The sequence below is a fragment of the Aythya marila genome (genome assembly GCF_965140915.1).
Source record: "Aythya marila genome assembly, chromosome: 11".
NCBI classification, from domain to species: Eukaryota; Metazoa; Chordata; class Aves; order Anseriformes; family Anatidae; genus Aythya; species Aythya marila.
In genome coordinates, this window is record NC_139052.1 from 18,207,331 (window position 1) to 18,233,215 (window position 25,885).

Genomic DNA, 25,885 nt, shown 5'->3' on the forward strand with positions numbered 1-25,885 from the left:
TATTGTTTTGCGAAATAAGGATTGTTTTTCTCCCTGTATCACTTTAAAGCAGTGTACACTCTGAGAAGGCTATATATAGCAAGAAAAGTATTATTGGAGTTTGGAAGAAAGCCAGGTATTGTGTTTGAACAGCTTTAATCACACAGTGACTGTGTGTTTGATGTAGATAAATGTCTGAAGTACAAGTAGTAAAAGCAGATGAATTATAACTTCTTTTAGATCTTACTCTAGAACTTCAGGCAAATTGAAGAGGTAGAAAATGATTGCTCCTCCCACCCCCCGTTTAACTTGGTTGGAGGAAGTTGGATAACTTTGTCAGATTTGAAATATGAAATATCCTTATACTATACCCTGACTTCATTGGCTTTGTTCCTTTTTTTAGGATCTCCATATCATAGCTTTTGTCAGTGGAGTCAATCTTGTAGAGGTGTTGATGGTGCTCTTTAACACTACTGATGTATTCATTTGCTTTTAAGATTTTTTTTGTTGATCTAGGTAAGGATAAGGAGGATATTTAGGGTTTATTTTGCCAACTGCAGAGCATGGTTCAGTTGTATCCTGTCAGGTTTTCTACAGCATGTGTAGTTGGTTAGTAGGTCATGCATGAATATGAGCGATGTCCTGTCTTGCTGTTTAGTGTGTTTTTTGTTTGGAAATGCAAATAGAATGTGATAGATCTTTGCCTGTATAGCAAGTTTGTGTAACTTGTGGGAAGAAAAGCTAGTGTTATATCAGAAGCATCTTATTTCTGATGGGATTGTATGTGAGCTCAAAACAATTTATGTAGACCATTACTCTGGGGGATTACAATTGTCATGAGGCTGTCATTGTATTATTAATTAAGAAGTCTTATCTGCTTGAATGAGCTGCAGGGCATTTATGTTCATTAAGCTGAAGAGAATAAAGTACAGTAAATTAGATACCCAAGGAGCTCAGTCTTGCTGCCTTTACTCTCTTCTTCCTCTGTCCTTTTTTGCTAACCAAAATAGAATAGTACTGAAGAAACCATTGGCTTGCAGTGATCCATAGGTTGTTTTTAGTGTGGTCCAGAATGGACTTGCACTCTAAATGGCAAGAGACAGAAAGAAACCAATAGACTGCTTTGTAAGTTTTTAAGTGAGAATTGAGTTCATAACAAGCGATGTGCACAAAGTTAGGCCTGGACTCTGGTGGGAGTGGGGCTTTTAACTGCTGGACATGCATGAAGAAAGTAGCCTTATGAGATGAGAAAAATAATGAATGAGTAGAGAGGTGAAGTTGCCTTTTGCAGGATCATACAGGTCCTCAGTGGAACCAAGCTTTTAGTCTTTTTACTTGCTGACTTCTCAAAGTACAGTAGTACACACACACATTGTTTATGATGCCTTTTTTTCTGATAAAAAATAAACATAAATGGACCTGTCTATACCTGCACATACTCAGGTAATAATCTCTAACAGTGTCTTGTAATTGCAGTATCAGAAGAAGAACAACTGCTTTAAAAATAAGTAAAAATAAATAAATAAATAAATAAAATAAAAAAAAATGTGAATTCACAGAGGAATCAAAAATGTAATTCTTATGTAATTCTTAGCATCTCATCCAAGACAGGCTAAATAAATCCCAAGTTTTCTGAAAAAATATGCGTAAAGTGGCCGAACTGCTAGGAGACTTAAACAAGATTGATTTAAAAAAGTTTTTCTTTAAAAAGCTGCTGGTTTGTATTATATGTGGTTAGCAAAATTTCCACCTACATTTGTGAGAAATATAAACAGTCAAGCTTACATTTGTACTTGGTCAACTTGCTGAATTTTTAACTAAAAACAGAATACTGACAGAAGATGCAATAAGGTCCACCCTGCTGTATTTTTGGCATCTTGTCTCAATAATGTATTGTAATTGTTTAACAATAAATAGCTTAAGGGGATCTGCTTGCCATCGTTGGAATTTGTGTTAGAGCACTCTGACATAAAATTGTTTCCGAAAGAGTTTTGTGTCTTAATAGAGGTTCTTTACAAAAGATTGAATAAAAATGTTACTGCAAATATTCATCTGAATACAGATGATTCAGGTCTCGTGCAAGGCGCTATGATTAGTGGTCTTCAAGAAGTTTCTTTGTCAGAAACACTGCACAGAAACCTAGGTGGAACTGGGGTTATAATGTGTCTGAGTGCATTCATGGGAAAAAAATCTAGTCTGTTCAACTTCCTTCCATGGAACTACAGAGATGTTTAAAGGAACCTTTTTTGGCTCTTACTGTCTTGCATTGTTCAACGATTGGATTGATTTGACTGTCAGTGGGTGAGCTGAAATAAAGAGAAGGTTGCTTTTTTATAATTCGCACTGATTTTTTAGACGTAGGAAAAACTAGATCATTGCCTGAAACTTACTTTGAAATCTCAAACTAGCTTCCTCAGAATGAGGTCAAGACTAGATCAACAGAATCCCTGGGAGTTTTTTCTGCCTGGTTTCAGTGCTTTAGTAGTGCACCCCTTAAGGTAATGACTCGCCCGTCCCTCAAATCAAGGAATCCTAAGTTTTGTTGCAAACTTCAAATCTATGCACAGTATGTACCAGGTATGCTTTTAGGATTTAGTTAATTGGCATCCAGTTACTTGCATATAGTAAGCATATTTCAAATGATTTTTTTCTTACATGTATGCCATAGAAATTGAGGGAAAACAAAAAGAACCTTCTCTGTTGAAAATTATATTTGTAGAATGATATAGATATTATAAGGAAGCCCAATATAAATGCTAAATCAACAGTTTAATAGGTATTTAAGTTTATTCATATGAAAGGGACAAGACAAGTGAGAATTTTCCTTGCTGTTCTTAGTGTAAATTGAAATAACCAAGAAGGCTTCTTAAAAATGAAATCTGTGGTTTTAAATGAGTATAAACAAATGATTCTTCTTTCTTTGTTTGTGCTTGTCCTAGTCCACAGTACTGCTTTGTCAACGATCACACACATTTCTCATATGGTAACTTGGCTTATTTTTAGACTTGGTCTCTTCCTCGCACTAGGAATTTATTTGTCCTGGAAACCATGTTTTACATGTGTTTTCATTGTATATGTTATGATGTCTGTCTTTACGTGGTTAAAAGTGTGCAGAATCATAATCGCGTACTTTCAAACATTAAACTTCATTGTTCCCTGGGAGAATTGTGCTTATTTTAGAAACAGGGATGTGTAAAACTGACAGTCAAATAATCTGTTCAGTATTATGCAGTATTACTAGGCAAGAACAAAAAGTGGATACTGCAGAGTACTGATGGTATAGTAAGTGGAGCATAAGTAGGGGATAGAAGGAAAGCAATGGGAAATTGCCTGGAACTTGGCCAAGCAGACATGAGTCGACTTGCTGTCGAACACAAGGCACTCTCACTTCCTATCCGTCCTGAAAGTGTACTGATACAACCAGAACTGATCCATATTCTCATCTGTCCAGCTCTTATGTTTATTACCTCCATTCGTACCGTGGCTATGTGTTAACAGCCCAGGTATCTGTCTGCATCCCTTTGTGAGACTTGTTACGTACTGAGAAGGATGGTATGCATTTTGCATTATGGGTAGTAATGAAGTAATACGTATAAGATCATAATCTCTGGAAAAAAATACATTAAGGTGTCTATACACAGCATTTTCCCCTCCATATTCCAAAAATGCCTTATAAACTTCAGAAATCCATAAAGCAGGTTTCATTGATTTGATCTGACATCAAATACGTTGACACTCTTATATCCTTAAGTAACTGAAATCTTGTGAAAGGACTGCATTTTAAAACTTTCTTCCATGAATGATGGCAATTTTTATGAATAAATACCTCTCCCTTTTCCCCGTTTGGCAAATGCTCCTTTTGTGATCATCTGTAATGGGTTTATTTTCACCCAGCAGTTCTAATAGGACAAAATGATAGTTCAATTCTGTCCCTTAAAAGAATCAAGGTTGTGAGTAACTAAAGCCGACAGAGGCTAACTCTAATCATCACAGGAGAAAATGTTTTAATACCTGGAGATAATGTTGGTTAAAGAGAAGGAAATAAAGTTAGAGGATCCTGCAAGCTTTGACTCTTCTTGGTAGTTATATACTTGATTATAGTCCTTTATCATTTTATCTGGAAAAAAATAATTATTATTCTTTCTTCTCTAGGTCACCTTTACAAAGAGGAAGTTTGGATTAATGAAGAAGGCATATGAGTTGAGTGTACTCTGTGACTGTGAAATAGCACTCATCATTTTTAACAGCTCTAACAAACTCTTTCAGTATGCGAGCACTGATATGGACAAAGTTCTACTTAAATACACAGAATACAACGAGCCCCATGAAAGCAGAACCAACTCAGATATTGTTGAGGTAACAATTTGAAAAGATGATCTGTGTTCTTATCTCCTTAACGCTTCAAATATTGAACAATATAGTATTTTAAGTTATTTTAACTAAATGTATTTAATAACGTCAAAACCTTGTCGTAAAATGTCAATTGCTGTTTTCAGTCTGATTTTTCTAAGGGGTTAAATTGTCTTGAAATCTATGTTGTCTTCCCATTTGCCATCTACCCCTGCCAGCTGATTTCAACCAAGTTTGATAATGGAAATAGCATATGAAGGGTGTTGTTTTTTGGAAACAACAAATTAATTGCATATTAAGAATAAAAATAAGGTCTAGAGAGCGGACCTCAACCTAAACTGCAATTACAGTTAATTTTGTTGTCCAGTTGCTTTGTATGTCAGTTAAAACATTGTTAGAACATAGTAAAAGGACCGGTTTCTGCAGTAATAGAATAGCATGAATATTTTTGCTCAAAGGTTGTAGCTTCTGGTCTTACTGTGTTTGTGCTTCAAATATAATTTCAGATTGTATGTATGTATTTTATATAATAACAGTATGTAATTTCTAAAGTAGGTACAGCATAAATCAGGGGTTGTCTTGGCAGTTGGAATCTTTCTGTACTGTGACTGGGTTTCAGAGGAGTCATGTCTCCTGTAGTCTTGTAAATGGGCCAGAACAGGTGGCTGACTTGCATTAAAATTCTGAAGTTGTCTCCAAACAAACACAGTACTTGTTAGGAGTGATTTAGGAATAGTGATTAGCCTTCAGTGTCAGCTGCCTTTTGTGATCAGAAGGAAAACCTCCCCAGCTTCTGTCTTCAGCTTTGGGTACTACTGAGAGGGATAATATAAGCTTTAAAGAGTTGAAGGAGTATTCTTTAGTCACTGGATTAGTATAAATAAGGTTAGCCACTGTAGAGGAAGGGAAAACCTAATTCTTGGAAGGTAAGCTTTTGCCTGTGACAGACAGATTAGAGATAGGGATGCAGGCGGGCTGACTTTCATTTTGCAGGCCTTACTTGCTATGTTATGATTTGTTGAAATAGTGCTGCTTCTCATCCTGAGGAATGGGAACCTCTTCCAAAATTGTTTCTGTGCCAGGCCACCTGTATTTTATTTGTTTATTCAAACTGATGTCAAGTATTTGACTCCTGGCAGCTACATAAGAAAGGGCAGACAGTATTAAAGTGCATATTTTTTTTCTCTTCTGGGGGGAATATGCAAACCTGCAGATTGCTTAGAATGTTGCTTCTGTAGGTTTATTGTATTATACTAGTAAGGGACTTGAGATTTCTACTATGCTTGAAAAACAGGAGAATGAATTAAAGTGCTTTTGAGTACTTTTAGTCTGTTCCTAAGAACAGACTTCATTCTTAGAAAAAAAAAAATCCAAGTCATTTAGCCCAAGACGGAAGTGTATACTTCTGTGAGATATGTTAAATCAATATGATAAATCAGTAGGATGAAATATTTATAAGCTCAGTATATTTAAGGTAGCTTGATTGTTTCTCTGTTGCATTCCAGGAATAAAAACTTTGTTGTACAGTAGTTGAGAGAGATTCTGCAGTTTCATTTTTGCAACTGATTGCATTTTAGATTTGCTCTATTTGGTCGGTAACTTTGTTCTATTGACTGTTGTTCTTTAGGCAATTAGGAGATTTTAGTCGTGGGTAGAATGGTTTGCTTCCCACTATAAGTAAATCACATCTTTTCCTTAATTTAGAAAAACAATCTTTTTTTCAGAAGGTCATAAAAATAGCGATTCTTAGAGAAAAAATACCGGTTTTCCTGTTTTTGCAGTATTAATTTTGTTTTCCAGATTGTTGGCTTATTCTACTGCTTATATTTGCCATATGATCTTTATTTCCAGTGTGTATTTTTTCTGTTGTTACTTAGTGGTAATTCTACAGCTATCAGGTCTCTGGATTTAACAATATTGTACAGCCAGAAGGTATCTTACTGAGTCTCACCATTGCGGAAGTATAGGAGATAGCTGTATCTAGGATTTTAGCACAATTTGGACAAAACTCACCCAAATTCTAAATGTGACTATATTGTGAAATAAAATAAAAATTGAAGAGATACGAGAGAGATCACAGTCAAAGTCTTTGTTTCTTAAAATTGCACCCAAAATAGGCACTTCGGTAAATATAAACCACAACCTTCTCCATAAATTTTCTTGATTTAAACACAAGGAAAGCTAAAATGTGATGATGAAGTGTTGCTATTTTTTAGTTGTTATTCCATTTCTTATCCTGTCATATAAAAAAAAAAAAAAGTTGAAATAAGAACTTCCCATGCCTATTTGTTTGTACTTAAATTCCAGTGATAAAAGGAGAAAGATTATCTTAAATTTTCTAGGAACAGGTTTCATTCTTATGATGGGGTCACGAACAGATGTGACTCACAAATTATGTGGAAAATTACCTACTTCTCTGCTTTGCAACAGAACTGAATTGGCTCAGCAGAGAATATGACCTGCTTTGGAGCAGATGCAGTGATAGGTACAGCATGTGGGTATGCAGGGGTGTGAGAGGAGGGATGTGAAGGAGGAGAATAAGATTTCTGTACTTAAGCAGCAGCAAATTGTCAAAAGCTCGGTGCTTCATGTAATTTCACCATTAATGAATGGTTGTGGCCTGATGCAGGTCAAGTTACAACACCAGCCGTTTTAGAAACGTTCTGAAAGAACATGAAATGGCTTCTAAAATGTGCCTATTTGGAAATACAACTTAACCAATATGTACATGTATTACAAAGAGACTAAATACCATTAAGTATATCCTAAACCAATTTAGCATAATTAATTTAATTTTAAGGAGTTACAGCTGATTTATGTTACTAGTTAACATTTAGTAATTCATTTGCATCCTTGAACGTGACAGGTAGTGTTTATTATATTGTAGGCTCACCGCGAAACTCGTTATGACCCACTGTGTTCCTGAGGCGTTTGACGGGGGTTTTGTTACTGTGGTAGAGGAGAAAGCTAATTCCAGGCAGGTCAGAAGCTGTATAAGGGAAGAAACAGATCTGCTGATGCTTGTTTTCAGCAATGTGTAGATGGCGATATTGTAAATGATAAAATGCAATTGATGAGACATCTTCCCCTTAGAGTTGCCTACTGCTCAGTTTTGGCATAGGAATTGCTTTTGTATGCCCAGAGCTTGGTCTCTCGTCTTGCTGCTGGAACGTTTGTGTGAAAACATAGTAGGAGGGAGAGCACTGATGTCTTAAATGAATATTAGATTTTTTTATATGTTCCCTGCACCCGTACATTTTGAATTGTACATTTTATTGCAGATGTGAATGCTCTGTTTTTATCCTATATTCTTTTCTGTGTTCTTATGTAAGAAATATGTTTTTTCAGCCATCTTGGCAGAGTCAAAGATGTGTGAATAGCTGGAATTTTATGTTATACACTTAGATTTCATTTTACGTTTAGCTCTGTATATACCAATGGTATACTTGACAATAGTCCTATTCTCTGCCACTTGGTAGTGTGAAAATTAAGGGAAATTGTCTAGTGACAGATAGGCAGTAATCAGCTTTAAAGGATAATTTGTATGGCACTTCTGTGCTGGGTTCATAGGCTTGATATGAAACAGAAGGTCTGGGAATAGCACCTAGACGTACATGGATACACACATGGATATGCAGAATTTGATGAGAAGGATTTTCAATTAATTGATCTGATTTTCTTCTTTAGTAGTTTTCACACTTTGCTTTATATCCAATCCATCCAATCTAGATATGCATTAGGCACAGGATTTGGGCTTCTGTATTTTGCTATTGGGGGGGAAAAAAAAAAAAAAAAAAAAAAAAAAAAAAAAAAAACCCACACACACAACAAACACGAGTACTTTGAATGTTTTAACTGTGTTACTATTGTTTGGTCCACTTGCTTTGGTCTCCAGATAGCTTCAGCTGCACTGTGGAAACAACTGGTATCCATTTAAAAGAATGAAGGAGCTTAAAAAATGGTTCCAGTTGAGTAAGGAAATGACTTGATAATCTGTTCATGGTGCTGAAAAGATGTAGGCATTATTGGACTTGATTTGCGAAATGATTATGTAAATGTAATTATACTGCATATATAACATCTGAAATACTTGGAGGCAGCATGCAAATGCCTTTGAGACATCTTAAGTAGGTGATTCAGAAGGATTTATGTATGGTTAAGGACTAAATAACTTTTAGCTTACCTTAAAAAGAGAGAAAATGCATAAAAACTGAGCTGCTTTGGAATATGAGTCACCAAGAAATGTAGATGTATAAATACATGTGTGTACATACACATATTGAGTCTGCTTCTTCCGAGTGGAAGTGTCTACTGTAAACCTGACTTGTAAACAAGGTGTGGCTTGGGGTTTTATTTCCCACTCGGGGTTCAGGAAGAAATGGCTTCTTTGAAAAATCTAACGTGCTGTCAAGGTAGCAAATCCTTACTTTGAACGTGGGTATAGGTATATTTCATGCTGAGCAGAGCAGTTACCTCTCACAATGGGGTGTCGTTTACTTGCTTTCCTCCTTGTCCCCTTATTTGGGAGATTAAGTTCAAGACTTAATCCCCAAAGTCTTTTTTTTTTTTTTTTTTTTTTTTTAATTTGTTTATTGATTTCATTAATTTTTCTGTATTTTGCATCTGGTGGAGTTGTTCTGTTACATATGTAGAATGTTTTTTTTAATTCTTACTTGGCCCTGCTGAAATTTCTTTGGGCATGCCAGTGAATAACATTGGTGTTATTAAAAAAAAAATAAAATTGTTAGTGACTTCAAGAAAGTCAACAGTGTTGGAAAAAAAAAAGTGAAAACAGTGAAAAAAAAAATCATTCTTAGTTAACGTTGTTTTGTGTTCCTTCATTTCTGATATATAAAGAATTGCCAGAAGTGAGAGAGGCTTAATTTTTTATAGAAGTTCTGGCTTGCTTCTAAATAATCTAAAGCTATGCTTTCCTTGTGTCTAAACCAATGATTAAATTTAGTTTTATAGGGTTAAAAGAACTACATTTATCTCTTAACAAAAAAAGTGTGTTTTAGCATAAAAAAATAGAAAATTAGTGTGCACGGCCACTAACTTGTTCTCAATGTCAGTGGTTGACTTCAGAAGTAGCATTAGCTACTCTTTGTATTCTTACTGATTTAATTTTGTTGGTATTTACAATGTAGCTTGATTTAAGACATTCTTTACAAGAATGCTGTGTTTACAAACCCTTACAAATTTTAAATAGAGGTCTTTTTAGACCTTCACAAATAAATTCAAAATAGAGAAATTCATGTTGTGAAAGTGACTTTTTTGTTTTTGTTTTCGGGCGTCTTTTGCAGTGTTTGAAGAATTTCTTATAATTTTTTTAATATATAGGGTGGGCGCGCACAGTCCAGTTCCCCACACTGCTTTCAAAATACGCATCCAAGATGAGGTTCTGGGTTCAGCTGTTCTGGTGACTTTGTGTTAAGTAGGACTGAAAAGCACCTGCAAGAGAATCAGCAGCTTCTCACTACTCATTAGTGCCAGAGTTCATGCAGGCAATCACACTCAGACATAATTATCTACCTTGTATTAACAAGTTCTTCAGGCTGTGCTGTCTTATGCATTCTGCAGCTCTTGTGCTGCTGCAGGGTTCGGTGTTTCTGAAGCTCTGTGTTGCTAGTTAGAACAGCAGATTTGTACTTGGCGATTTTCAAAGCGGGGACTGTGGCATCCGTTACTCGAGAGAGTGACTTCGGGCAAGCTGTGCATGCAAAGAGCAGGTCTCAGAATAGTGCATCACCTGGAACTACAGTAAGGTAAATGACTATTCCTTCTGAAGATGCTCTCGATTTGATTGTAGGGTTAACGCAGCCCCAGCTTTTGACTTTCAAGCTCAAGGGTATGACAGTTTGATCATGTGTTCAGCTGTCAACCCTGCCAATCTGCCTGACTAACCACCTTGCAGAAGGGACAGCAGAAGTGCCAACATCTTGATCATGGGTGTTCATCAAACTGTTTTAGCACAAACCCTGAAAGAGGAGGGAGAGTGTCATTTATAGGATGCTTTACTGCTTGTTTCCTTTTGGAGCTCAGCATGTTGATGTGCTGTGTTTCTGTTGAAGAAGCTTCTAACACATTGTTTTTGAACAGTTTTAATGTTTGGGCCTTTAACTGATGGTGCTTCTGCAGAAGAGAGCTGGGCGAGTCTGTAGCCCTCCAAGACAAATTGGTCTGGGTGTTGGTTCTTTCATCTAACCTCCTACTCACCTACACTGAGATGCGGCTGTGATGAGAGAGTTCTCATCGTATAATGGTGGTTGTGGTTTGCCCATAGTGTTTTACTGAAAGTGGTTTGCCCATAGTGTTTTACTGAAAGTAGGGTCGCCCACCTGTAAGATTCTTGACACTCATCTGAGCAGAGGACTCGATGCTGATCCTTTCACCACATGTGTTCTGCTTAGTAATGTTTTTATCAGTTGAACAGAGGAAGTATTTGTGGTGGTAGTTGTTGTGGTACAGACCTATCAATCTGCTAATGGACTTCTTTTGTATTGTATCTTTCTTGTTCTTCAAAATACTTACGAGGCAGTATGCATGATGTCTGTAATGGCTTTTCTGTGACTTACTGGTGATAGTTATGATATCTTCATAATTTCACATCACTAATCCAGTATTTCACATGGAAGCTTGCATTTACGTCATTTGTAGTAGAGACTATGGAATATCAGTTAGTTAAATTGTGATAGTGTGAATATTAACATATAAATGATGTTTTTTTCTGGAATTACATCAATCAGTTACTTTCAACAGAAAGTGTTTAATGTCATTTTAATAAGAACTCCTACATTTATTGGGAAAATTATGAAGATACTTTAAGTACCTAAACATTGGCCCACTAAAGATTGTCTAACTGTACAAATTGATATTTAAAGCCCTGCTCTTTTTTTGCATTGATTTACAATGTGATGCTTGCAGACTATTTAAAAAATAAAAATAAAATAATAAAATCAAGTATGCCAGAGCCAAGCCAGTCTTTGCTCAATACTGACATTAATTACACAAGGCAGAGTGAAGCTTACTCAGAGTTCACTATCCCTGATTCCTATTCAGCCTTTTCTCTCTACCTTGGTAGATCCAATTTCTGCATCCATATTCTCCTTTCCAGGTTTGGTGGGCACAGTCTTCAAAAGAGTTGCTTTTGCTTTTGAATCATTCACTAAGTGAATGCAAGGAAGGGCACATAGAATATATTCCTTTGACACATAACAGAGAAGTTCAGTATTCAGCATGAGTTATGAAATACTTCAGCTTTATGTGCCTTAAAAGCCTAGATTGTAATTAGTTTAGTTTAGGAAGAATAGAAATACATCTGTTTGGCACCTTTATTTGCAGAGAGGTTCGTTGCTTCCTGTTGTAAATATTTATCTCAGTTGGTGTTTTCAAGTACCCGTTTCCTGTTGTTTTATTCACCTTTATTGTTTTGCTGACTTCTTGTAAACATTTTGCAGCAGTATTATGAGCTGGGATAATGCTGCTAGATCAAGCTCATACACCTTGCCCTAACCCCAGTACCACTAGTAAAGGTAAACAAAGCTGCTTCTGGTAGACAGTAGTGTATCCAGTTGCTATGATCTTACATGTGAATGGTATTTGAATTATTTTATGAATACTTCGACTCTACCAAACATATTTATTGGAAGTAGATGCTATTCGTGTTTTAGTTACTGTTCTCATAATACTAATTTATCTTGAGCACCAAGCCTTTGAAATAGTTTCTGTTTTCCTTTCTACTTTTCAAGCTGTAAAGAGAAATTCAGGACGTGAACTGCTTGAAGCAGCAATTTGACATTTCCGTATAGGTCAGTTGGCTGTAAGAAACCCATGGTTTGTATGCTCATGGTCATTGGGTTGTACGAGAGCTGGAAGATTTTCTTAGCAAACCACTAAGCAAGTTTTGCAAGCAGAGTAGTAGATAATATTTTTCCTGAAGAATTTCTGAAAGACTCCGAAGTGAATTATGCAGCTGAGTTTGTTGCATTTGGAAACTCTCCATGTTCCATAGGACTTATCTGCAATATGGTGTTACTGAAAGGAGGCATTCAGTCAGGAACTGCCATGCTGATGGGCTGCTTTAACCCCTGTAGGTATGCGGACAGGTATACATGGGAGGATGCATATGTACATACACATGCTATCACTTGAGTAAGGGTTGAAAATAGCCCTTCTGTACCATAAAATATAGGTAGACACTCTCTGATCTTTCTTACAGATAGAACTGGATTTTGTTTGGTTTTACTCTGTTTTGTTGCAGACATCATTACTTGAAAGGTCTATGGAATGCCTTTAATTTGTAAGTTAAGGAATAGTTTCTGCTTCCTGAAGGCTAGCATAGATCCTGCTTTGTGTCTTTTGGTTTTAGTAAAAAGATTAAGATTGATTTAGATTGTCGATTTAGTACTCCTCAGTGGAAAATTCTAGTTGAAGGTACCTTCTGTAAAACAGGTAACATGAAAACTTGCTCAGCAGTATATGATTTAATAATCTGTTACGGTGTTTAGAAAGTGAAACGAAGACAAATGCATCAGGTATCAGACTGAGACCCTAGTTTAGCTTTCCCAGAGGAAACAGTGTTATCAGTACTAATGGATTACTAATCATTTTAAGCCTTAAGCACTTCATTTAGGAATGAGCAATCTGTCTGATTCTGTAGGTGAGTAACTGCATCATAAAGTCCACAGTTCACTGAAAATTTCTCAAAAATCTTAAACAGGATTTCAGAGCTTCCCTTCTTCACTGCTCCAGTGCATTGTGTAATATTCTGGTGGTGAGCGAGAGGAGTGGATTTTACAGCCTGTAAAATTGTTAGTGGTTTATCTATTTTAAAATAATATTTCACAGCAAAGATGGTTCAAAGCAGAATTCAAGCTTCATACCATATCAAGTCTAAAAACCTTTTGTATGTGTTATTTTATATAAATGAGAGTTTGAATCCTGAGTGCCATCTTTATCGTATCTCGGAGGAATTTGACAGCTAGCTTTCATGTTTGGCAAGCTAAGGATACATGTTAAAATTTGCCAGATACTGGAAGTGCTCCAACATTTGAAACAAGACCCTGTCTTTTCTTAGAGTGGAATATAACAGGGACACTGATAAAATTTCAAGTCATGAACATTTTGTCTGTAAATGATGAATACCTTTGCCTAAAACTGAACATAGAGCATTGTCTACAGAGCTCTCCCTCATGTTTTACAGCCTGTTGCTCTGCAGGCTTCCGATTTCTTGGTTTTTAAAACCTTGCATTAAGTAATTAATCCTTAAAATATTTTTCCTAACATAATATTTGGCTGAGGAATTAAAATCATTGTAACAAACTTGAACATGATGTGCTATACTCAGAATTGTTGATGTCTAGATATATTTTGCATAGTGTCAATTATTTACTTTTGATATTTTTTTAAACAGTTATAATACTGCTACTAATTGAGCACAAGTACGGAAAATAGTATTTGAGCTGACTAAAAGTAGAGTGCATAAATTTTTCAGCTTTTTCTTAGTATACATTATTTTAGTTGGGGAGCTTGCCAGACAGGTTGGTGAGCCCTTCTTTGTTAAAAAGTGGAGCTCTCCAAGTTGTTTAGCTTGTAAAAATGGTGGTTGTAATCTAACTGGACTTCTTATGCACTGAAGTTTAGAAGGCTGGGCACTACTGATTATTTTTTTTACTGTGCTGCTCTGGTATGTATTTATTTGGGGCTATAACTAGAATGTGAAATTGGATGGCAGAACAAAATGCAATTGAAAAGTGACTGCAGTACTGGAAAGAACAGCATTAGAGCAGAATTTGAGTAGCCTCCTAACGCAAAGGAAAGGAAAACAGCTTTGTGATGAAATTTGCAGATGCTTACATAGTTGAAGTTGAGAATATTAAGAGATCCAGAGGAAGATTCACAACGTCAGTAAACAATGCACGAAACAATCCAGTACATGTAATTTGTTTTGTTAACAAGAGATTCTAATCCTTGGAGATGTGAAGAAAAATGGGTTGAGGCAGGATTGCGTGGGGCAGCCTTTCTCTCTGGCAAACCAAATGGCCTGGGGGAGCCAGCCCCAGAAAGTCCCACCCACTGTAAGTGAAGAGCACATTCAAGACCAGCTGATGAATCCAAACCGGTACAGGTCTGTGGGACCAGATGACGTGAATCCCAGGGTCTTGAGGGAACTGGCTGATGATGTTGCCAAGCCTCTCACCATCGTAGCTGAAAAGTCCTGGCAGTTGGGTGATGTTCGTGGAGAGTGGAGAAATGGAAATGTCATGTCCCTACTCTTCAACAATTTAAACAAAGAGTTGGACAAAGAGCGCTACTCTGCAACAGTTAAAACAATTAGGACACATTCCTTCTTAGAAAGAGCGGTCAGGCATTGGGACAGGTTGCCCAGGGAAGTGGTGGAGTCTCCGTCCCTGGGGATGTTCAAGGAAAGGTTTGACGTGGTGCTTAGAGACATGGTTTAGTGGGTGACATTGGTGGTGGGGGAATAGCTGGACCAGATGATCTTGAAGGTCTTTTCCAACCTTAATTTTTCTATGATTTTATAATTTTTTTTAAAATAGAAATTTAAGCCTACAGAGACTGTGTTGATGAACTTCACATGCTAAACAGTGTTACTGAGTTGAAGTAAGTATTTTTCTCCGGCTGCTCACTTCGCTGCACTTAAGGTTCCCTCCTGCTTTTATTTTAGAGAGTGGCAAAATTTCTATATCCAGTATTTCTGGGTCAAGCCTTGAATTTGTGGAGCCATGCTGTTACCTGGGAGAAAAACGAAACAATGTTACTTCTGAAGCCAAGTGACCTGCAGGAAGTTTAAAAACTATAAATAGTTTCCAGTGACTAAAAATACTCCTCATAGTAGGGGAGAAACAGCGATATGTAAAGGGTGATACACAGCAGTATTGTTCAGGGCGAGAGGAGTGAAATAGTTCGTGTTATCAAAGAAGAAATTCAGCCTTGTTTTAGGCTCTGCTCATTGGCAGTAGCATGTAATACGAAGCAAATAACAAAGCAGTTGTCATGCTTTCAGCTTGCTGTTTTGCTCTATGTGAGTCTGTAATGATTTATGTTGTTCTCGCCAGCCCAGCTCTCTCTGCTGCAGGAAGGTGAACTGCATGCAAGGAATATGCCCTTTTTTTTTTTTCCTCTCGGATGTTTCATGTAATAAGAATGAAAACTGGGTGGGAGTCTGGTGCTGTGACCATGTTTTTTTTTTTTTTTTTTTTTTATTCCTTTTTCCTTTGTGTATGAATATCTCAGAAAAAAGGTGGGGCTTTTTAGTAGGTTGTTGTTACCCGTGATGGGTTTGGACAATGGTTTGCAGCTGCCAGAGAGGACAGGCCATCCCCTTTGCCTACTTTGCATCTCTGGTGCTCAGCCCGTTTATTCCTGCTATGACAACTGAAAACAAACCTACCAAAAATAAGTTAGAGAATGGCCAAGGAGAACTCTGTTGTTCTAGTGAAGAAAGAAGATGGCTCACTGCAGGCTGAAACAGATGCCAGAGCTGGCTTAAGACTTATATCTAGGATCATGGCCTTTCTGTGGCAGTAAGTTGTTCTGTCACCTTGTCAAACTGCACCCACAGACATTTCAGCAGTTCCCTTAAAGCACGGGAAGTGCCTTTAAAGCATGGATCTCTATAATCTTCTGCAGAGATGGAGTGAGGGACTGATCCTGAAGGCTGTGGTATGGCTGAATAGCTCAGTTACCCTCAGTTCTCTATTTTACGATTTTTTTGATGTTCTTGAACATTGACAGGAAAAGCTTTATTGCTATGTGGACTGACGTTACTGGTTTCTGCATTTTGGTGTGAGGTTGCAGCTTCAGTCTTTCACCTCTGGATCTCCTGGTTCTTCCCATCACAGATGACAGAGTGCTGCTCAGTCCTGTCCTTCCTGCACAGAAGCTGAGTGCTGACAATTGCATCGTGAATAAGGAGCCTTTGGACTTTGATGCAAGTGCCAGCAGTGCCTTCTCCCTCCATGCTATTGCACGGCAGCTCTCTCTGGAGCATCAGGGAACCGTGTAATCAGTTATCCTTTCTGATAACCATGGTGTTGATGCTTACTAAAGCAGCAGTGATATTTAGAAGTGTACTAGTGGAGCCTCTTCCATTACTTCATGCCTGAGGAATACTTACACTTAGAGAATTACATTTTTTAATCAAGTGTTTACTCCAACTTTGTGCTGCTTCACATCTTTTCCATGCTTGTACTGAAACAGCATAAACAGAACTAGCCATTATTTTTATTTGAAAGGTTTGCCTTTTCCAAAGGAAATCATTTTTATCATTTCAATCTTAGTAAAAACTTTGGAAATGTTTTTTCCTCATGGTTTGGGATGAAACACCAGCAAAAATTCTGTTTGGCCGGCTCCAATAGTAAGTGCAGAAATGGAGCAGTTGACTTGATGCACTGATAGCAAGAAACATTTCCTTTCTGTAATATTAGTAGGCTACCAGAAACCCAACAGCGAAAACTTTTTTGAATGGACTTTTTTATTTTGCACTTCGTAACGCTTTTTGAGTTTCAGGTCCTCCTACTTTTCTGCCTTTTTAAGGCAGAAAAAGACTTCCTGAGGTGACAATTAACATAACCAACTTCTCTGCAGTTTTGCCAGCGGAGCTGGTGAGGAGCCCAGATCACTGCTACCAGAAGTCTTGGCCCTTTCACCGCAGTTCGGGTGAGAGCACAAAACATGCTGCTTGTGCTTTCTGACCATCAGCAACTCTTCCTTTCAGAGTCAGACATAAAAACCATTATCTTCATGGAGAAGAGGACAGTTAGGTGTTGCCCTTTGACTTTCTGGTAGCAGTAATCTGTACCTGTCAGTTCAGTTTCTGCTTTCCAGCCCTGCTGATGACCTGCTGATACTGAGCCGGTGTAAGCTTCTGTGACAGGAGGTGGTCACCCTGTGACGGCCGAGTCGTCTTTGCACCCGCAGGGGTCACACCAGAAATAACTGGTGTTTTTGTACGCTTTGCAGTGCGGTTTAAGTAGAAGATGTGTTGACTTGTAGAGAGAAGCTAATTATGTTTTGTTGTTGTTTTGCAGGAAGCCCTTCTGTTCCTTAGATGCTTCTTGCAGAGGCATGATTCTTCCTTTAAACTAACAAAAAGCAGAGCAATTAAAATTTCTTTGTGGGGGTGGGAGGGGTTAGGAGAACAGTGGGGCTCTTGTACTGGGTGCTTGAATATAGTAGTTAAGCCTTTCTTTGCTAGTCCAACCTTTCTCATACAACGCCTGCTAAGCTCTGCCTTAAAAAAAATCAATATAAGACTAATAATTATTACATTTGCATATCTGTTCTACACAGTGGAACAAAAGCAATTTAAAACCTCTAGGTTGTTCTGCAGTACCCGTGCTACCTCAGCTGCCTGTTGCATTTTTATAGTAACTTCATATACAACACAACTATGTTGTTTATTTTTTTTGTTTATTTTTTATTTTTTTAAGAAGATTTCATACCTGCCTCGGTTCCTCTTAAATGTTTGCTTTATGTGTTTTTCTGAGAAAAATCAACGCTTTTCCCTCATCCGTTAGTTCAGGCAGTCTGACATCAAAGCTGCAGAATCTCAGTGACTGAGGGCATAACATAGTGTGTTGGCAAACATGTTGGAACAATTTCCAGTAATTTTGGACAAGTCTTAAAGGAAGCAGAAAGTACTGCAACTTAACTCCAAGGGCTGTGCATTCCTCTAACTGATCTGCAAAATAAGGCTTAACACCAGAGGGTAATTGCAGTGAGCGTTCGGTAGGAAGAAAATTTATGTTCTATTTTATTGTGTCTGATTTTACTTACAAAAAAAAGTTTGCCGTATCACAGCAGAGAAATGAAACTCTGTTACGGCAATATTACTCAGTCTCACTAGCTTGTATGCCCCCCCCACGATTTCTTTTATCTGCAGAGCTGGTAAAATTTCAGTCCTCACGACGATGACATCCTGGAAATAGCTCAGGTAGGGCAGGTTATTTGCCTTCACTGGAGAACCGACAAACCTGAGCTACCGCGCTGAGAGAGGGTGGAGGCGGCACTCGCGTGTGGAATTTGGCTCCCCTGGCCCCGTGCTCTCGGGGCAGGAGCTGCGGCTGGGCTGTGTCGTGCAGGCTTCGCCTGGCCCTGCGAACAGATGACAGCATTCCCCTTGCTCGTACAGCCGCGGAGCCGAAATGCTTGGCTGTGGTGTTCCCGGGCCGCGATAAAGCAGGCAGCCTTTTTATGGTTAGGTCCTCAACGCGACAGTTCGTGTTTCAGCGATAAGGAGACAGAGCTTTGGCTATCAGACCCAGACTTATTATCTGTAACAGCAAACCCTGGCTTAAATCCTGCCACAATGACAGGAACCCCATCTGGAGTGAGGGTTTCCAGAATCGTAATCAGGAGACACTGAGGCATTTTCCTTCCTCATGAGTCAAAGCAAAGTTAACCCCATTGTTAGTGAAAATAAAAATAACTGATTGCCAAGAGGAAGGATGCATTTTTGCATTTAACTGAATGCGTTCCTTTGGATTAGAGCTGTGAGTAGGATTTTTATAGGGTCAGCAGCATTACATGGAGGTTTTCACTCGGTTGGTTTTTAGAAGGAGGAACTAACAAATGCCTCATGTTGTGATACTTAAAATCGCTCTAATGTTTTTATCCAGGGATGTGAAGTCAACTGAAGTCCCATGCTATGGCTGCTGTGTATTTCTTGCAAGATCTTTCCATATAATATCCAAACCGTGCCTCGAACTCTGCGCTGAGCACTGCGCAAGGACCTACTGGGATTCTATTTAGAGCTCTCTGGGCTGTGGGGGTTAAGTGCGATGCAGATTACCCCGTGTTAACATTTTCCCTCCTGATAGCGAAGTGTAGCAGACTGGCAGCCTGACTTGGTAGGAAGGGCTGGGAGGGAGACGGGGCCCCGACCTTGAGCGGCCGGCCCTTGTATGGCCACGGCCGGATTGGTGCCCAGGGGATTGGCTGCAGGGCGCCCGCGGTGCCCTGGCAGGTGCTGGGGGAGCTCCACCTGCTCGCCCCACGTGCTGCTCCGCTCGAGCGGTGGCGTGTGGGGCTCCAGAGGCTGTGTGGGATACACCGAGCCAGCCAAGAAACTTGAGAAGGAGTTAGGGCTTAGGGTGACCTGTGATATTAAAGGATTTCAGAGAGCGTAACTGGATTTAGGGACTGCTTTAAAGCTGAAGTAGGACTGGGTAGGGTTTTGCGCAGATAGGAGCAGTAAGAAAGCTTTGTGTGCTTGTACTAGAAATTAAAGATAGCACTTGAACAAAAATGCTGATGGTTGCTCTAGATGAAACTAAAACAGGTTTTTGTTTTTTCTAAGATTCGGTATGTTATGGAAACATAGCTTCTACGGGAAAATGACTGGAATTTCTTTACGGTGCTGGGAATGTCAGCTTGCAGATTGCGATTCTTTGGGGTCTCCTAGTGCAAAGTTCATAGAATTCAGTTTACCAGCAAAAGGACCCTACCCCTGTGCCTCTGTAGTCCCACTGCTGCCTTATATACTGCTAATGTGGATTTATTGAAAAATGTAGATTGCTTTCCCCATTAAATTTCTATTAAAACATTTAAGATGTTTCTGTGGTTAGCCTTTGAAATCTTTCTTGTTGTAAATGAATCCTTAGAAATTTCTGATGGTATAGTAGGATGAAAAGGACAAAAAGGAACACACATGTTATTTAATTGTTTGGCCCCAAGAGCTGCAGCTTCACATCCTTTCTCGGCAGCTTATTTGCAATGCCTAGATTGTAGACAAGTCCTGTTTCGAGGGGATGTTGATGCAAGTTCTCCATCAGAAAACAGGAAGTACCCCACAAAGCAGTTGCATCAAGTTAGAGTGAAGGAGTCTGAAAAAGCTTATATTTAGCAAACTAAGTCATTTTGGAGCGGGATTATGTCATTTCTTTTTATACTTTTTTTTTTCAGTTCTTGTTACCATGCAGGATGACTGCAGTGCAGGAAAATCCTGCCTTTGTAAACCACCGAAACTGAGTGTTACATATATTAATGTCATACAGTCACTAAATTCAAACGAAAAAAAAATCAGCAATTGTATCTCTGAGGTTGAACTGTACGCTGTTTAAAATGTGAATATTACAATTGGGATGTGAAAATCAATTCACTAAAGATCCAGCAAACACTAAGATGGTTTTTAATTACCGGTGTGGACTTATAACTCCCTTCCTGTAGGCTTGAATGTTCCTTGTATGTCAGGCAACTGTACTCTGTCAGCCAGTGTCTAAAGTGGTTTTGCAAAGAATGCTGGCGAGGTGAAGTGGTTTTAGGTTAAAGCTACCTACATGTATGAGGTGGCACCTTGGGAGAGTCTGCCTCTGAATGAATCTTTTCTGTTGGTATACTTTGCCACTATTTTGAAAGACTGAGCTTGTCTATTGAGTTTTGTCTGTGAAAATTTCGTGTAGTTTCAGTGGCTCTTAACTGATTCAGTAGTGTACAAAAGATCTTGGCAAGTTAGTATGATTTGTATGTGAATTTTCCAATTGTATTTCAGACCTTAAGAAAGAAAGGCCTTAATGGTTGTGAGAGCCCTGATGCTGACGATTACTTTGAGCACAGTCCACTATCGGAGGACAGATTCAGCAAACTAAATGAAGATAGTGATTTTATTTTCAAGCGAGGCCCTGTAAGTACTTTTATTTTATCTCTACTTTTTATTTGTTGATCCTTTTTATTAACTTCATTATTTAGGCTCTGAACAAGAAGGAACACAGAGGGTGCGACAGCCCGGACCCTGACACTTCATATGTGCTCACGCCACATACAGAAGAAAAATATAAAAAAATTAATGAAGAGTTTGATAATATGATGCGGAATCATAAAATCGCAGTGAGTACTTAAGTATGGTTTGTGCTTCTATTACATGCATGAGAATTTTCACAGATGTTGCTTACAGCTGTAAAGTATATTGGTTTGAGAAGGGAATGCATATTTTTGTGAGGGAAAAAATGAGGTGTTTATATTTGATCTTGTTGATTACATTTTATCTTAAGAAATAAAGAAGAACTTGTATTTCTAGCTTCTCATTTATGCTCACAGATTTTTTCTTACCTTGTCAACATGAGGTAACACTTCCAAATTTCAGGAACTTAGCTGTGTTGCCTGATTCTGCCTAAAATACTTTGTATTTATTCTGGGGTGTAGATTAGTTTATTTGCATCTTATAGCCCTTTTCCTGTCTGATCAAGACTTCACAGTATGTTACAAGCTGACAAATCGAGTTGTACAATATTGTTATTAAATCAGTGGAGCTTACTTTGCTGAATACTGGGTTTAGAAGGGTATTTAGTTGTTTAATGGTGAAGATTAGTGCACAATGGGATACTCAAAAAGATTAGTATTGTCTTGCAATTGCAACAGAGAACTTTCTTGCATGCTGAAAGATCTTTTGAAAATTTTGTAAAGTGTCTAACCCATTTGTAGGCATAACTCAATTACTCTGGAAGGATATAATCTCCTATTCTATAGTGTGATCAGGGCATCATTTTTCATTTTAATGTTATCTAATTAAAAAATGAGCCTTGTCATTGTCTGAACTCCATGTGTTTACTGGACAGATTGTTCATGTTCTCCTGAGTTTCATACCTCCCCTTCAATTTTGGGGTCAAAGACAAAAGGAAGACTTAGTGCAGGAGTACTTTTAGGTGAGACATACTTGGGGATAACAGTAGTGTAAAAGTTAAATGTTCCTCATGGAGGTGTACACGATGAGTATTACAGGTGAATTATTTTCTAAGAAAACTATATGGGGTTCTGCCACTGCCTTTGAATTTTTTAATGTTGCAAATCTTGTAGCAATTAAAATAAATGGACTGGCTACGTTAATTGGCACAGACCCTGGGGTAATTGGATAGCGTGTCCCTAAATGACTTGCTGATAGTGAAAATGATTTCATTGTTCACAGGAATAAGACCATCTCTGTGAAGTTAACAGCAAACTGGCAGTCATGACACCTAGCATCAGTTCTTTTAGCAAGTTCTTTATACTTGAATACAGTCAGTATCTCTTATTTGCACATTGTTTTGAAGCTTTTGATACCCAACACTTGTGTGTTGAGGCATCTTTAGGCTTCATCTCTTGGTGTGATACGGATAAATTGCTCTCCCTTGATTTTTGGTGGTATTAATGAGTAGCCTAAATTCTCCATGTTGATATTGATGTAAATAAAAGGGAAATGTTATTTTTTTAGTTCTGTGGTTCTATATTTATAGTTTAGATTATACCTGTAATGGTCCTGGTTCCAACACTTACAGGTTTTCTATACGTACGTGGTTTCTTTCACTCTAGTGCAGTATTACTGTCAAAGGATAGGAATGAGGCAAAGCATGAAGAATTCAGTCATCCTAAATGCGTACCATAGATGGGCAGATGCAGCCCTTACTGTAAGGTGTGGGGGGAAGCTGTCATTTATAGCTTCTATATTGAGAAACCTATAGAAAAATGTTCCAACTGTTAACTTGTATGCATTGTTTTAAGCATACTTTAGCTATTCGAGTTCAGTTTGAGTTACTTAACAGCATGCTGTGTAAAAACATCCATTTTATAGATGTTAAACAGTTTCTTGAAGTAGTTTCCCATGAAGACAGGTATCAGCACAGCTTGTTATTAGTTAGATACTGTGAATGTTTTGCCACCGTTCCGTTGCTGTGCTTTACTTTTTGTTTCTATCTGTGCCAAAAATTGATAATTCTGAAGAATGCTTCAGTATGGACACTGCGATTAGTTCTCACTAGTAAGAGGTTTTGTTTCTTGTGTCAAATACAATGTGCTTTTTTTCATTAGTGTAGTTTCTTGTATTTCAGATGTTTTCAAAATTGTCATTCAGAAGTATCGCTCTGAGTAAATTTTAAGCTGCACATGACAAAGTATATATTGATGAATATATTTGCTGGGTCATGAATGTTTGTCATCTACATGACCTCTAAATCTGAACTATTATCTTTGTCAACAAATTCCAATGATTTCTTTATTTATCCTTAACGTGTACCTGTCATGGTTTTGTTTCAAGTTATTCTGAGAGTTGTGAAGGAAAATAGTCGCTTTTGTTTCAGAAACACATCACTGTCAAAGGATAGGAATGAGACAAAGGCCAAAGAAGTTAGTCATAACCAAATGAGTGCCATAGATGGGCAGGCATTTAAGCTTTTGATTCAAATACTTGTTGAATAACAAACATATATGCTTGAGAAAAATAGTTGCCTTTTGAATAATGCTGTAAAAATTAGAATAAAAAGTTTTGCAGAAAAGATACTATTAAAGCAGGGATTTGTGGAACAGCTCAGAATAACACCAATTGAAATGGCTAAATTACTGAAGTTCGTAAATTTCTATAAAGATTTGTTTATGTTTTTAGTGTGTTGAAAAAATTTTGAGATAAGCAAAATTTTGGCAAGGTTATTAATAGAAAATGTTATTACTAACTATTCTTTTTTGTCTTTGACTATTTTATGATGTGCATGTTTATGCTTACATTTTGAAGATGTAACAGTTTGTTAATTTGTCAACGTATTTATCTTCTTGTGGCTTTATAATAATCCAAATTAACTGATGAATTTGTTGTATTTTTGAGCTATATGAATATCTTCAGGTTGTTGTATGTGAACTTCCTCTCAGTATTTTTAAATTTATGAGTAATTCTTCTGGAACTGTATTTATATGACGTATGATATTTCAACACCAGAATCCACAACAAATGGATGTTTTAAAATTGTATGATTAATGAATTAGAGTTTCAAAACTAACATAATTAACTTTTATTTTTTACTTCAGTAATTCTTGGCAAACTTCTCATGTGTGTTTTAATAATGTGCTCTTTCTGCAAATATGGTTAATGCTAACGTTGTCGTCTCTTGTGTTCCTCATCTACTTTCCTTCAGCCTGGCTTGCCTGCTCAGAACTTCTCGATGTCGGTTACGGTCCCAGTGTCCAATCCCAACACTTTAACCTACAGTAACCCAGGGAGTTCCCTCGTATCCCCATCGTTGGCAGCCAGTTCATCCTTAACAGACACGACCATGCTCTCCCCACCTCAGACCACCCTGCATCGGAACGTATCACCTGGGGCTCCTCAGAGACCACCGAGTACTGGCAACGCAGGTAGGATTTCAGAACTGTTACCTTTTTTACCCTATCTTTATGTTTTGTTTAAAACAACTGGCCAACAGCAACAAAGAATAACAAGTTTTTAATGTATCAATGCATTTTCTTTTTTAAATTATTATTAGGTGCAATGCTGGGGACAACTGACCTCACAGTGCCAAATGGAGCTGGTACCAGTCCAGTTGGTAAGTGCAATATCATGTCTGTGTTGAAAAATACAGGGTTTCAGTTTGTACAGTTACTTAAAAACAATTTTGTATTTTGACTCCTTTGAAAAAGTACTTTTGGAAGTACAAAGGTCATAATTTTTTTAATTGCCTTGTAATTGTTGAGTCTTGTAAATTCTTATCAGGCATTTAACTTTCTACTGCCATGACCCTTCCACTGCAGTAACATTTGCATTTTCTACTTTAGTGGTTTTCAGTAGCTTGCTGCTCTTGCTTTTGTGCTTCCCTGCAAGTGTAATTACAGCACTCTAGCGAGTTCTTATATTCCCCGTTTTTTTCCTTTACATGAAATTCTCTATGCTTACTAAACTATCACAATAAAGACAACTGAGCTGTTTTCTCAGCTTTAGTTTTCTGAAGATCTGGATGTTCAGTACTGGTTCTGGTGCCAATCAAAATGAAGAAAATACAGAATATATTGTTTATATTTCCACGTGTATCTTGCTAACTATTTTCTAGCAGTTATACAAAGAAAGCAATAAAGCTTGGAAGATGATACCTAGGCTCTGTCTTAATTTTAAAAGGTGTTCAGAACAAATTAGAGACCTTGCCAAAAAATAAAATTGACGATATTTTTTGGGCTTCAGTAAATTGATGATAGCACTTTTGCAGGTAAATAATATTTTTGTCTCATGTAAACAAAATTTAATACTCCGATAGAGAACAGGCAGATCTGAATTTTGTCATGCCACAGGAAGACAAATGATACTTCACACACCACCCTCATACTGCTTTGATTCCTTGAGATGTCTTGATAACTGAGGATTGATTTTGGAAATGTGCATAACTTGCCTTGGTAAATGTTCATGGCAAGGAATTAAAGAAGCAACTCTTGACCTTTCAGTATTTGCCCACTGGTTACTTAATGTAGCAACTGGGAACAGGTTCTTTGAAGATAAGTTCAATTGATTGAATTTATGAATAAAAAATGCTGCAACTACCAGGCAGAAAGCACAGCATTGACTTTCTATTCTTTATCCATTCCTTGGCTATGTGCAGCAAATAAATATTTACGTGTGGCTTCCATTGGGTAAGCAAGATTTTGAATGGAGGAAACTTCCTTGGTAGAAGAAAAATGACTATTTTTAGAAACTGTGGAGGTCAGATGTGGATTTCTATAGTATTTCTCAAGTCAGAGTAAATAAACTGATTATCAAGACTTTTCAGTCGTCTTTTCCAAAATCAAGCTTTAGTAACAGCGGCTTCACGTT

At 37.7% G+C, this 25,885-nt stretch overlaps 1 protein-coding gene across 7 annotated transcripts in view; it reads left to right on the top strand.

Moving 5' to 3' along the window:
* Positions 1 to 25,885, top strand: part of MEF2A (myocyte enhancer factor 2A) — an 85,841-nt gene that overhangs the window by 35,805 nt on the left and 24,151 nt on the right. For 3 of the 7 annotated variants that reach the window (XM_082769381.1, XM_082769383.1, XM_082769382.1), the window contains exons 3-7: positions 4,132 to 4,335; positions 20,843 to 20,974; positions 21,040 to 21,177; positions 24,225 to 24,444; positions 24,573 to 24,632. In XM_082769381.1, coding sequence (XP_082625507.1) covers positions 4,132 to 4,335; positions 20,843 to 20,974; positions 21,040 to 21,177; positions 24,225 to 24,444; positions 24,573 to 24,632 — 754 coding nt within the window. The remainder of the gene's footprint in view (positions 1 to 4,131; positions 4,336 to 20,842; positions 20,975 to 21,039; positions 21,178 to 24,224; positions 24,445 to 24,572; positions 24,633 to 25,885) is intronic. The other 4 variants (XM_082769385.1, XM_082769387.1, XM_082769384.1 and 1 more) reach the window with 2 other exon arrangements.